Source organism: Rhagoletis zephyria, unplaced genomic scaffold, assembly GCF_001687245.7.
Source record: "Rhagoletis zephyria isolate East Lansing unplaced genomic scaffold, Rhagoletis_zephyria_1.1 Rzeph_scaffold_00191, whole genome shotgun sequence".
Classification (NCBI taxonomy): Eukaryota; Metazoa; Arthropoda; class Insecta; order Diptera; family Tephritidae; genus Rhagoletis; species Rhagoletis zephyria.
In genome coordinates this window covers 155,280-169,345 of record NW_016157275.1, presented here as the reverse complement: position 1 = coordinate 169,345, position 14,066 = coordinate 155,280, and the positions used below count along the sequence as shown (strand labels likewise).

General features: G+C 36.1%; 1 protein-coding gene across 10 annotated transcripts in view; it reads right to left on the bottom strand.

Moving 5' to 3' along the window:
- Positions 1–14,066, bottom strand: part of LOC108358004 (CUGBP Elav-like family member 2) — a 364,101-nt gene that overhangs the window by 208,962 nt on the left and 141,073 nt on the right. For all 10 annotated transcript variants that reach the window (XM_017609112.1, XM_017609110.1, XM_017609115.1 and 7 more), the window contains one exon: positions 7,449–7,929. In XM_017609112.1, the coding sequence (XP_017464601.1) occupies positions 7,449–7,929 (481 nt within the window). The remainder of the gene's footprint in view (positions 1–7,448; positions 7,930–14,066) is intronic.

Sequence of the window (14,066 nt, the reverse complement as noted above, 5' to 3'; positions counted from 1 at the left end):
TATTCGATTTAAAAAATTTTTGCAGGTCACGTTTTTATGGCCAAATGAACTTTTCTGGGGGAGTCTTGCTTTGTAGGACAAAGCTGCAAAATAAGGCGCAGTCTAATGTACCCTGTAGCGAAACGAACTAGTGCGGAACTGGTCCGGTTCTAGTGCGTTTGGAACCATGAGTAGTACGCGTTAATTCTCTTTTGCAGGCTAGCGACTGGCGAATTTAACATCGCGATGTCCTAGGAAGTGTCAGTTGTCCCCCATTGCATCCCCTTTTCTTTAGTTCCAGTTCCTAATTCGACAGATGAGATCTAGTTCGATCTGCATCCATTTTTTATATGTAGTTCCCAACCTGTTATAAATTTGTCACCTTAGATCTACATTTCTACTCAGGCTTGTCGAAACATTTCCCTTCTATATTAAATACGATCGGTTGAAGGAAGGACAATACAATCACAAATGTTTAAACGCATTTATTAAAAATTTATAAACCACATTAGTAGTAGTAGTAGTATTAAACTTAAGTAGTAAGTAAAAAACAAAAGTGCGTTCTGCTTAAAAGTAAAAATATTAGTTCACTTTGTCTTACTTGTCTAAATTTATATATGAAGTACTTCGAAAGTCTTTGTCGTACTTAATTAAATAAGATATACAGTCAGTCAATAAAGTTTAGGTACAGTGAAGTTTTTACAATACCGGCAACTATTTTTTGAATATTTTTTTCCCCCTAATTTTTTACAAAAACATGGTTAATTCTACACCAAAAACCCCAAAAATAAGAGTTCCAAACCTTATGCAAAATTAAAGAAAACTCTGCGGATTTCCCTCCAAGTGTTGCAATTTACACTCTTTAGAAAAAAGTTAAGCACTCAGTTATTAGCCAATTCAATTTTAGTATAACAAAGTGCAAGTTTGAGGTAGCTAGGACTTACCATTGATATTTAGCATTTTTTTTTGTTGTTTGGAAAGTCCTAGCTTCCTCATAATTGCACTTCATTATACTAAAATTGAATGGGCTAAAAAACTTTTTCTAGAGAGCGTAAATAGAAAGTGAATTATTTTAATGAAATTTTGCAGAATTTTCTTAAATTTTGCACAAGGTTTGGAACTCTGATTTTTGGGGATTTTGTTGTAGAATTGACCATATTATTATAAAAAATTACCGAAAACTAAAATATTAAAAAAATAGTTGCCCGTATTGTAAAAAATTCGTTGTACGTAAACTTTATTGACTGACTGTATTAAGGTAGCTGTGGTGGATTGCATAAAAAAAATTAATTTGTCTTTTCTTAAAAAAAATGTAGCTCTGGTGGCTTGCATTTTTAAATAAATTTTGTGAGAAAGTGCTAATTATTTTGACACTTTTTTTTTAAATGCCTCTTTTTCGGCAACTGCATTGCCTTTCTCAATTGTCCTTCAGGATCTTGGCCTTTGTTTATGGAATCACTAAGTATAATGATTATTAAGCAACTCAAAAACTATACCAGCGTGATTACCGACGTATCCTTTTGAGAGGTAGCCGCGCCCTTATAAAAGGAATAAGACCCAAACTTTTCAGGTAAAAATTTCAGTAGGTTGCGTCTTTATGGCCTATTCAATTTTATAAATTATCATTATTTTTAAGTGGAAAAATTAAACTGAAAACTAATGATAATCTCTGCGCGAAAAAATAAAAATCATAAAATAATCATCATTTGTAATCCCACAAATAAAAATCAATACTAATTATTTCCGTTTGAGCGAAAAAATAAAACTCAATAATTTATTTATTTATTTATTTATTGTGTAGCCTATGAACAATAATTCTTACAGGCTACTTACACAAGTAAAAATACAACATTAGTTAAAAAAATGAGTTCAAAATATTGACAAAAATATTTCTTTGTAAAGAAAAATCAAGCTCGATAAAAGTTGAGATCTGGTTAAGTTCAATTAAGGCACGGGTAAGAGGTGCATTACGGGAATAGATAGTTCTATTATTATTGCCATAAAACGGATAGTAACTACGTAGTTCCCTTCTCGGAACATTAAAATTTATTTTCTCTAAAAGGGCCGGACAGTCAAGAACACCCTGAATAATGCTAAGAACAAAAGTTAAAGAGAGGACAGACCTCCTGCTTTCCAGAGATTTTAAATTTAAAAGAAGCAATCGAGAATTGTATGACGGGATGGGATCAGTAAAATGTAGAGATCGCAAAGCATATTTAAGGAAAACCTTTTGAACGCGTTCAATCCTGTCAATGTTAAACTGATGAAAAGGCCGCCAAATTATTGTAGCATACTCAAGATGTGAACGCACAAATGAGGTGTAGAGCAATTTCCACATATAAGGATCAGAAAATTCAGCACAGTTCCGCCGAACGAAACCAAGCATAGCATAAGATTTCGAAATAATGAAATTAACATGATTATTAAAAGTAAATTTAGAGTCGAATATAACCCCAAGGTCCTTAATCTCATTAACACTGCGTAAAACACAGTTAGATATTCTGTATGAACTTTCAAATTGGGAGCGCAATTTCGAATAACTAACATGAAAACATTTATTTATATTTAAGCAAAGATGCGATCTAATACACCATGAGTGAAGATTCTCAACATCCGATTGAAGTTTCAGCATATCCAGCCTGTTATTTACCACTGAGTAGATCTTCAGGTCATCGGCATATAGCAAAGAACTAGCATGAGAAAAACACGAAGTAATGTCATTGATAAACAAAGTAAAGAGTAGAGGACCAAGAATGCTCCCCTGAGGAACTCCTGAAGTGGCAGTAAAAGCATCAGACGACACATCATCAATGGTGACTATGCACTGCCTTTTGCATAAATAGGATTTAAGCCATTGCAAGAAAATTGAGTGAAACCCAAGACAAGCAAGTTTATGAATTAGTATTTTGTGGGAGACTGTATCAAAAGCTTTCGAGAAATCAGTATATATGCAGTCCACTTGACTTCCGGCAGTAAAAGCGGAAACACAAAATTCACTGAAAACGGCTAAGTTGGAAACAGTGGAACGCCCAACCACAAAACCATGTTGATTGGGACTGATTATACTTTTTGCAGAGAAATAAATCTTATCTTTAATAATGCCCTCAAAAAGCTTCGAGATGTTCGTTAGTTTAGATATAGGTCTATAATTGCAGACATCACTCTTATTGCCACTCTTGAAGATGGGAGCTATTGAAGCAACCTTCCAGGCATCAATAAACTCGCCGCAATATAAAGACTTGTTAAAAATTATTTCCAGAGGAGCAACTACTGCTGGGCAGCTTTTTAGGAAAACTGCTGAGAGCCCATCAATGTCCATCTTTGATGATGGTTTGAGCTTAGAAATACCATTAACAATATCGCTTGCTGAAAGTGAGATTGTGCCAAGATTAATTAAGGATTTAACATCCGAAGAAAAGTCCTCACAGGACACATCATTGTCACAAACAAAATTCGAATAGAAGAAATCAGCGAACAAATTAGCAGCATCCTTAGTGGAATTGACGTGTTTATCTTTATAGAAAATCGTAGAGGGTATCGACGAGCATGATTTCTTCGATTTAATGAAGGTCCAAAATGCCTTGGGATTGGACTTTATATTAGATTCAAAGTTAAGAATATATTTTTTATACAGGAACTTATCCAAGCAATTGAATTCCTTCACATAATGCAGATAGGTATCATAAAAAGATTGATGCTGTGTCTTCTTATATTTCTTATAAAACTTATTTCTTAAATTTTTCAGATTCTTCAGCCCCTTGGTGTACCAAGGCAATTTATAAGGTCTTGGTTTAACAACTGGAATATTATTCAAGCAAATATCATATACTGCTGATTTGAAAATATTATAACAATAAGCAGGGTCAGAGTTAGAAAGCAATTCGTTCCAATTGATATCCGATAAAAGTTGATTTAAGGTATAAAAATTACAACGCGCATAGTTAAAAGCGATTACCCGCCCTAAGACAGATTCACCAAATTCATAAAATTCAACCTTAAGAACAAGAGCCACATGGTGCATATCCGTGGGAGAAATTGGTGCATGACACTTAGACAGAAAAAAATTGACATTTTCGTTGATAAATATAAGATCTAAAATTTTATCGAGCTTATTTTCAAAACGATTTATCTGCAATAGGTTTAGACTTAATATATTATCAATAAAAAAGGTTTCAAATGATGATGACATATTAGTTGGCATTAGTCCAGCAGAGCAATAACTTTGACTCCAATTAATATTTGAAATATTAAAATCACCTAAGATACAAATATGATTGTCACCTAGTTTATTGAGCACAAAAGAAGCTATGTTATCAGCATGAGCTCTATAAAGGCAATCCAAACTGTTGGGTGGAATATATGATGCAATTATAAACAAACACTCAGTGGAGGCCGACGAGCCGCGTATGCAGACACAGATCTGGTCAAGTACAGAATCACTATTTTCTAGAGTAATTAATGAAGCACAGTACTTGCGTTGAACAGCAATTAATACACCACCTCCGCGCGTGCGACCAGTTTTCTCAGCATCTCTGTCCTTGCGAAAGACGACAAACAAATTTGGGTCGAAAAATTCAGCATCATAAAAGTTCGGATTTAACCAGGTCTCAATAATAACAAATATGCCATAGTCTAATTGCGAGCTGAACGCTTTAACAGCGTGCGATTTAGTTCTAAGGCCAGAGGCATTTTGAAAATAAATAGTTAGCCCCCCAGTGACCAACTGTTGCTTTTTATCAGTAGCAGCTACGGTGCATCTTGTGTACTTTCCTCCCTGGCTAAAAAATGAAACGGACGTACTTTTACACCCACAGGCCAAAGGTCAGATGACGAAACTCTATCATAAAACGCATAGGCAACACCAACTTTAAAATTGACTTTTGTATATGAATCGGGAGGCGCATCTTTTTTTATTAGTCTATGACAAACTAAGTATTGTTTATCAATGTTAGCATGCTTGACGATGTAATCCAAAATTTTATCCTCAGAAACCGAACGATGAAATGAAGAAATGTGAAGCCATTTCATTCGTACAACAACGTCGAGATCTTTGTTTACGTTAGAGCCAATGATACTCTGAAGCTTCTGTCGATTGTTCTCATCAGTTCGTTTAGCAGTAGCAGCAATACCAACAACATCCTGAACAGCATTAGCATTATAACCAGCGTTATCGCGAGCAAGAATGGAGGCATAAGTGCTGCTAGCAGTTCCAGCATTAATGTTCTGTACACTAACTGTGATTCCATTTGCAGAAGATAAATCGCCAACTTTAGTAGCGAAATTCGTGGGTGTTTTATCATTATCAGCAGCAACAAGGCCAGGGGCCAAAGATGAAGAAGATGAAGCAGCATTCCTATCAGCAGCAGGTAGACCGGGTGCATTTGCATTAGAGCCAGTGATACTCTGACGCATCTGCCGATTGCTCTTATCAGTACGTTTTGCAGTAGCAGCAGGTAGAGAGCGTAACTTGAGAGCTGAAGTAGAGTTGGCTGGTGAAGCCGCGTTAGTATTAGTGCACGGAGCTAATTGTTTACTGGGTGTATTGCTGTTAATAGAAGAGCGAAGGTCGATGCGAACACCTTTCACTTCAGCTGAGAGCGTAGTAATTGCAGATGCGAACTCTTCAAAGCGAATAGTACTCTTTAAAGAGTGAAGTTCAGACTGCAGGCATTCAGTTTTGCAAATTAAACGCTTATTGTCTTCGCGGAGTGCATTAACCAACGCAACAACGTGTGCGTTCTCCGCTCTAAGAGCAGCAATTTCTTTTACGACCGTTTGCCATAATATTGGTTGATTTTCGTCATTAGAGTTTTCGATACACTCACTCAGCAATTTGCACAAGATCAGTGGGGGGAGGCGGTGAGCGAATCGACTTTTGTCGAACATCTGCACATGTATTGCAGAAAAAAGGTCTGTCAGAGTTCACTAGGAACTCAGCATCCGACGGCAAAATATTAACGCATTTTAAGTGAAAAAGTTCATTGCACCCTGCGCACTGAATTTTTTATTCATAAAATAATGATTAAATGCTGATTTAAATTGTAAAATAATGATGACTATCTTCCCTGCTTTTAAAATTTAAAATAGAATAGTTTAGTGAAAGTACCACATTTCACTGCTTTTGGACTGGTGCGGAACTAGTACTATCGGACTGGTTCGTTTTTGGCATAAAAGAACTAGTACTGAACTAGAAATCTGGTTCACTGGTTCGTGTTTTCCCTACAGGGTACATACATAAATATAAAACAAAGAGTTCTATTAAAGACGGTGCGGAATATCGTTTTTAAAATTACTGAAAAAATTTCATTTGAGGAATATCAGATAATAGGGAAAATTGCGGATGCATTTAAATAAATACAAGTGCACAAAGCTATTAAGGCTATGCCAGATTAAACTTTTGCTTTGCGGTTCCTGACAGATTCGCTTTGACAGCTAAGATGAATAGTATGAAAATGCACGTATTTAGAATGTCACATAGATCGTTTGAGCTGCAGTGCGAAGCTCAAAGATGGGCAACCCAAATCTGTTTGCGCGCGTTGGCAATCAGCTGGTTTACTTTTTATTTCATTTCGTTAAAATTCAAGCCTTCATGCAGAAATACAACTTTTAATTACACTGTTGATATCTTTAAAACGAAATATATAAAATCCACAGCAATTTTCACGAGTAAACAAACAGTGTAAAATTGTTTCTTTGACGTTCGTTGTGGCATACCTTTTGAGTCTTGAGATTTTCTGGCAAAGTTATAAATGCCACGTAAAGCCACAAAGTTCTAAGTATCTGACGTGGTCTTTAAAGTTCCGTCTTTTGCGTGAAAACCCTCAACCCATTATGCCTCGAAGAAGTGGGCAGTTGAAGAAAAATCAGTTAATTTGCTGTTTCTACACGGTCAAAAATTTGGGTTTAATTTTTAGACCGCGCTGGGACTACTGCCTTTTTTAATCTTTTATAGTCTACTTTTTAAACCAGTCAATAGTTTTAAGGAATTTTTAATATATTCTGGTATAAATTTTAGTCCAAAAGGTTTGTGGTTTAAAAATCAAACCAAAATGTTTTAATTCTAGTTTCTAGGTTTCATATATAGAAAATTCGGTTTAAAATCTAAACCAAAATAGAAAACTCAACATATGAAAACACATTTACATGCGTGGCTGTAGCTTAGTGTGCAAAGATGCGTGATACAATTGGTTGCTACCCAGGCTGACCGGGTTCAAGCTCAATCCTCATCAGACGGAGCATGAAATTTAAGATTTTTTTTTATTCTTAATTATGAAAATGTTTGGGTTTCAAATTTAAACCAAACTGTTTAACTTCTAAACCCAACATATGTGCTCTCTTTTTTTTAAACTTGGAAGGTTGTATTTGAAACTTAATTTAGTTTGGTCATATATGCAGTCCAAAAAGTTTAAAAGTAAAACCGAAATTTTTAACCGTGTAGTTACAGTTTTTTAGACTAATTTCTCACTCACCTTGTAAATACTGAGTAGGATGTAATCCGAATGCCTGAAGCTGTTGGAATATATGCAACTGTGCAGGTGACACATTCATGGCCTCTGCGGTGGTCAGGTATGGCGACGTTTGCTGACGGCTGTCAGTAGTTAGTAGCGATGGTGGCACTGAGATCGCTGCGGAAGAAGGCACTAATGCAGAGGCAGGGTTGGCGACAGCCACAGTCGCCATTGATAATGGCATAGAACAATTGGTTCGCGCATTCGTCACAGATATGGGATTGGGCACTAAAGCGGCAGCAGTAGTCGGGAGAAAACCATTGGGATGCGCGGAAGCTAGACCGGCGATGGCTCCTGTAGTTGGCGACGTCAGTGCGGTTATCCCAACAATACTCGCTTGCATCTGTTGTATTTTCTTTTGGTCTTTCTCTTTTTGTGTGTCGGCGAATTTAACAACCAATGGTGCCGAGCAGCCTTCCATGGTTCGGCTTTGGTGCAGAGTCTGAAATGGCGTTAAACAATGATCATGAAAATATAGTCAAGTGCTTTAACATATGTATGTAAGTACATAAGGGTGGTCCTTAAATGTAGGAAGCAAATTTTTATATCAGCTTTCCTAAGCCTCAACCCCTACATCGATGCTACTATAGTCGACGATATTATATGTTAATTTTTGTCACGATTGGAGACGGTTAAGGCGTGTCGCACAGAGAGCAAAGTTCAGATTCCTCTATAGAGACTCAAAAAATTAAAATAATTCTTTTTCACCTAATACCCAAAGGCGATACTACTTTAGTCGAAGATATCACATATAAATTTTGGCCCCGATTGGAGTCGGTTAAGGCGTGTCGGGTCAAACTTCAGATTACCCTATGAAAACGTCTTAACCGACTGCAATCGGAACCAAAATTTATATGTGATACTTTTAACTTTATTAGTATCGATTTTGGGTATTAAATGAACAAAATATTTTTAAGTTTTTGAGTCTCCATAGAGGCTTCTGGCTTTTGACCCCTTTGCGACACGCCTTAACCAACTCCAATCGGGACCAAAATTTATATGTGATATCTTCGACTATCGTAGTATCGATTTTGGGTATTAGATGAAAAAAAAATAAATTTTAGTTTTTTGAGTCTTAATAGAGGAATCTGAAATTTGCCCCCTGTGCGACACGCCTTAACCGACTCCAATCGAAACTAAAATTTATATGTGATATATGTGATCGTGGTATTACCGATTGATGGGATGAGACCGAAACAAATTCTTCATTTTATTTTAAGGACCACTCTAATGTACATATACAAATATGTTTATGTGAAGCCGTAAAGCGTTAGCGTAAAGATAAATAAAAAAGTGTTCTCATTTTATTTCCTGATTGCAATAAAAAATTACTTAATTTTAGCGATGTTGTATAAACTGAATGACTGCGTTTCTTTTGAGAGGTTTTACTCTACGTATGTACGTAGTATCTTACCCGGCGCTATACCCTACAAATTTTAAGATACAATTCCAGGTAAATAAACGGAAAACCATATTAAAATTGGAAAAAATATTGCAATGCTTATGTATATATGAAAATGCTATTGTTCCTAATTTATCTGGTATGTAAAATAATTAATTGGCTGCCAAACCGTGAACATGAAACTCATGATAGACATGACTTGTTCAAAAAATTGCATGTGTATTTGTTTTAATTATATAGATTTCTTTATTGCTACCCTGCAAAAAATGGGACTAATCCGGGATGACTCCGGGAGCAATCGCAAAAGAGCATGCGACTAATACCACTTTTGATCTCTTTATATGGAATGAACTGATCGCTTTTGTTCGAGCATGTCCTATGAAGAGACTAATTGTTCACCTTTATACCCGAAAGGGTATAAAAAGCGACTAGTCACTTTTAAAAAATAAAAATAAAAATTTGCGCCAGCTGAGATTCGAACCGGGTTGCTCAGTTTTGTTAGGCGAATACTCTCTCTGTGTGCCAACGTCGCACATGAAATTTCATTGACTAAGTGCCTACATACCATTAAATCGTTAATAGTACCCGTTAGACATGAGTTGGGGACTAATTGATCTCCAATTATACCCATAAGGGATGAGTCGAGACTAATTAACCTCCATTAGCACCCGTATGAGACTAGTTACGACTAATTAATGCCCAATTGTACCCGATTGAGAGTAATCTCGGAATACTCTCTTTAGAGAATAGTCGGACAATTTTTTGCAGGGTAGTAAAATATGATCGCAATGTTTTCCATTTGAAATCAAAGAAAGACAGTCTATGACAATTTTTGTGATTGTAGAAGTACATATGTACTAGAGACCTGCATCGGAAGACATTTCGCTTTACAGCGAGTACGCTTCCTTCTCTTCCTCTCACTGAGAGCGCGGATACTGAAGAGAAGTATCGTTGCTAAGCGTCGAGTAACTAAATAAAGTACTCGACAAAAATATGTTCCGAAAAAGAGAGGAACACAAAAGAGGAGTACTACGTTGTGGAACTTCCGCAAGTAAAAGTTTCCTTCATGTGAAGTTTTCAAGTATTTTAGGAAGTTTTCATTGAGAGGATAGTTGAGATATAAGAAATATTATATGTCTCATGCAACTAAAATATGTTTATGTATATTTCTATAAGTTTTTTATATACATTTATACATATTTACATAGGTGTAAATGCATACATTACATATGTGTATGTATGTATGTCTGTATACATATCTATATACATACATACAAACATATGTATCATGTCATCGCTTCATATCTCCCCTCATACTACATCAAATTTAAATATTGAAACATAATTGTGAAAGCCACCTTTACCGCTTTCGGCAAAAATACCCATCTGTATGAAAATAAAGTGAATAAAGTGAAATATTTAAGTGCGTAAAATTTTGCAAAGGTTTTATCGAAGCAAAGCCATTTCAGTGCACTTTTATCAAACGGTAATAATTTTAAATAGGGTTGCCACCTGCCAAAAAAGTTAAATAAACTATATTATGCATATGTATGCAATTTGAATAAATTATTCCTTTATGAATATCAAATAATCAAATTTTTGAAAAGGGTTGCCAACTATGTATCTTAAGAGTTAATTTAAATATATATGTATGTAGTTTCAGTGGATCATTTCATGATGAGTATAATATGAGGATTATTTCTGTAAACTTTGATCCGGTCAAATTTATCAATATGGTTTCCAACTATCTAAAGATTAAATTAAATGCATATACAGTAGTCGTTACGGTTGCCAGACGTACTGATTTTATCAGAACAGTACTGATTTTTCAACTCTTGTACTGATTTTATTCATTTCTTCAATCAGTACGCTAATGTCCTGATTTTTCAAAATTTGTACTGATTTGTACTGAATTTTCAATTCAAACAAAATACTTTAGGATTTTCTTAAAGTTTTTACATAACGTTGGAACTTCCTTAAACTATACTGTAGAAAATAAGAAGAAAATAATTTAACTATAGTTGACATGTTTCAGATAATATTTGATATCACAGTCATCGACTAACACCCGCGACGATCAGTTGTGTTATTCGTTTCTCTTTTCGGTACCATTTTCTGAGTTTTCATTTCTGCTGAATTTCTTTCAGTATCTCTTTCCACTTAATTTATTTTCAAGTTGACTGTGTTAAATCTCGTGTGAAAAACGTGTACATAACGTGAAAGTGAGATTGTGATTAAAAAATGCCCCCTGGGGCGAGAAACCTCGGGGACAATAGGTTTGCTCCGCTTTCCGATAGTCCCCAACCCAAACGAAAAAAACCTCAAAAGATTTTCGATGTGTTCCCTTCTCTTCCCCCACAAAGCAAGACGGCCCAAAGTTTATAGTGTTAAAATCTGAAAATTCTTCCAACACTCCGCTTTCCAAAACTTCCTGCTTCCGTGTGCATAACGCTATCCTTGCCATTAGCAAATATATTAACAAAATAAGTGAACTGAGAGATGGAAGCCTACTCCTTCTTGTTAAAAATAAGCACATCGCTGAAAAGTTTATTCGCATCAAAAACCTTCCTGGTATAGGAGAAGTAAGCGCAAACTGCAATCAGAACCTAAACGCTGTTAAAGGCACCATATATGCTCCTTTCCCTATCGATGTTCCAGAGGAAGAAATAATTGAAGGCCTTAATTCATACAATGTCTCGTCAGTTTACAAGTTCAAACGCAATGTTGAAAGTGTTGAAAAACACACTGGCGTTATTTTGCTTACGTTTACAGCTATTGCCTACCAACAAATATTTCTATCGCTTGGAGAATGACCTCTGTCCGTCCTTATATTTCCAACCCGATGCGCTGCAAAACATGCCAGAAGCTAGACCACACAGCTAAATACTGCAAAAGTGCTCCGATATGCGTTCTTGCAGCCTTCCACTGCACGGTTCAGAAAGCTGCAAAAGAGTAATGTGCGCAAATTGCCTTGCCGACCACCCTTCCTCTTCTTATGTCTGTCCATCATTCCAACAAGGGAAAGAGATACTTAAAATCAAAACCTTAAGCAAATGCAGCATGCGTGAAGCAATAAAAAAATTCAAAGAAAACCAATCTCCACCTCCACTAACACAAACTTTTTCAAATGCACTCAAATCTTCTCTTTAAGATCCACAGCCTAACTCTGATCATACTCTCTCAAATAAAACACCAGTCATCTCCAAAATCTAAACACAACTGCCAACAACAGCACCAACGTCTCAACTTACCAAACTTCAATTTCTTCTTCGACTACTTCATTCATATCTTCTCCATCCTCTATCGTTTCAACCTTGATCCAAGAACTCAACAACAATTCTTTCATAGACTCCCGCGAAAACCTAGTTACTCAAAGGGAAACCGATCACGCAATTATTGAGCCTAATCAAAAACAAATAAGAAAACAAGTAATTTTTAGCAAAAAAAAACCGACTTCAACTCCCATATAAAAAAAAAATATATATATATATATATCTCATGATCCACTGATCGGATCTCAACCAGATTAGTATGGGACCACCTCTGAGACACTACCTTTCCGATGAAATTTTCATTTCGACATGGGTTGACGTGGTCCAAAGTTATGCGGTAACATACATAAAAAAAAAAAAAAAAAATAAAAATATTCCGACGAACCGATAACCTCCTCTTTTTTGGAAGTCGGTTAATAAGTTGCTAGAAGCTATATTTCAACTGTTGATACTCAGCTTAGCTGACTACTCATTCCAGTTGACGGTATAGTCTTTGCATATTCTCTTATCACTCTTTTTATCTTCTCTTTAATATCTCTTTATAATGTTCACAATATTGCAGTGGAACATGAATGGCTTTATAAATAACTTCGACTACCTTCAACTTTTAATTAACTCGTATTCACCATCCGTAATTCTCTTAAACGAAGCTCATTTAGCATATAATGCAAGCGCTTATACCCCAAAACAATACATCGGTTTATTTCAGAATCTCCCTCACAACAACACAAACAAACAGGGCGTTGCCATACTCATTAAGAGAAATACTCCATATAAAATAATATCCAAGAATGATAGAATACAAGATTGCGCCGATCAGAGAGGATTTTTGAGAATAACTTTTGTGTGACGTCACACTGGTGCAATTGCGAGAGAGAAATGCCAAAACGTGAGCAAGAATGGAAGAAGAAGAAAAAATGTTGCAAGGAAAACGTAAACAAGTTGCACCAGTATGACGTCATGCAAACAACGATTCTGTCAAATTCGTTAAGAGAGGAATAGCGGTCCGAGATCGGCGCAACCTTTGTATTCTCTCAATCGTGAATAATACCCATTCAATCCAGTCTTTCTGTTCTATCAATAGAAATCAGTCTTATTCACAAAATCAATTTAGTTTTCTTATACATTCCACCAAACCAAAATTTCTCTTCAACTGATTTAACTCAGATTCTAAACCAAACTTCGTCTCCAGTAATTCTCGCTGCTGACCTTAACGCGTGGAGCCCAGTTTGGGGTCTGGCTCAACGAATCACAGGGGAAAACAAGTTGAAGATGTAATTCTAGCTTCCAACCTGATTTGTCTCAACAATGGCTCGGCAACCCATTTTTCCACCCATAACACCTTTTCCAACATCGATTTCACCCTATGTACAGCTGCCATTTCTACAAAGTGCACTTGGAACGTTCTCGACAATCTTCATGGTAGGGATCACTATCCCATCACTATTACTTTGAATTTAGGTTATACTCATAGTAACTACAAAGCTAAACGCACTTTCAAGACTGACCTCGCTGATTGGAAAAATTTCAATATTTCTGCGAAAATAACTGTACATAAAGACCCATATCGCAAAATGTTAATCAGGAAGCCGCTCGGCTTACGAGAATCGTCAGGATAGCTGCCAATGCTTCCATCCCCCTTACGGCCTCGCACAAGCCACGGAAAAACGTTCCTTGGTGGAATAAAGACCTTGCGGTCATCCGCGCAAAAAACAAGCTGCGTGGTACGAGTTTAAACGTTCTCGCTCGATGTATAACCTGATAGTATTCAAAAAAGCCAATTGGGCTTTGCGACGCTCTATGAAGCAGGCAAAAAGAGAATGTATAGAAAAATTTTTACAAAGAATTAACCCCTCTTCCAGTCAAAACAAATCTGGTCGGATCTAAAAATATTAGCCAGCACAC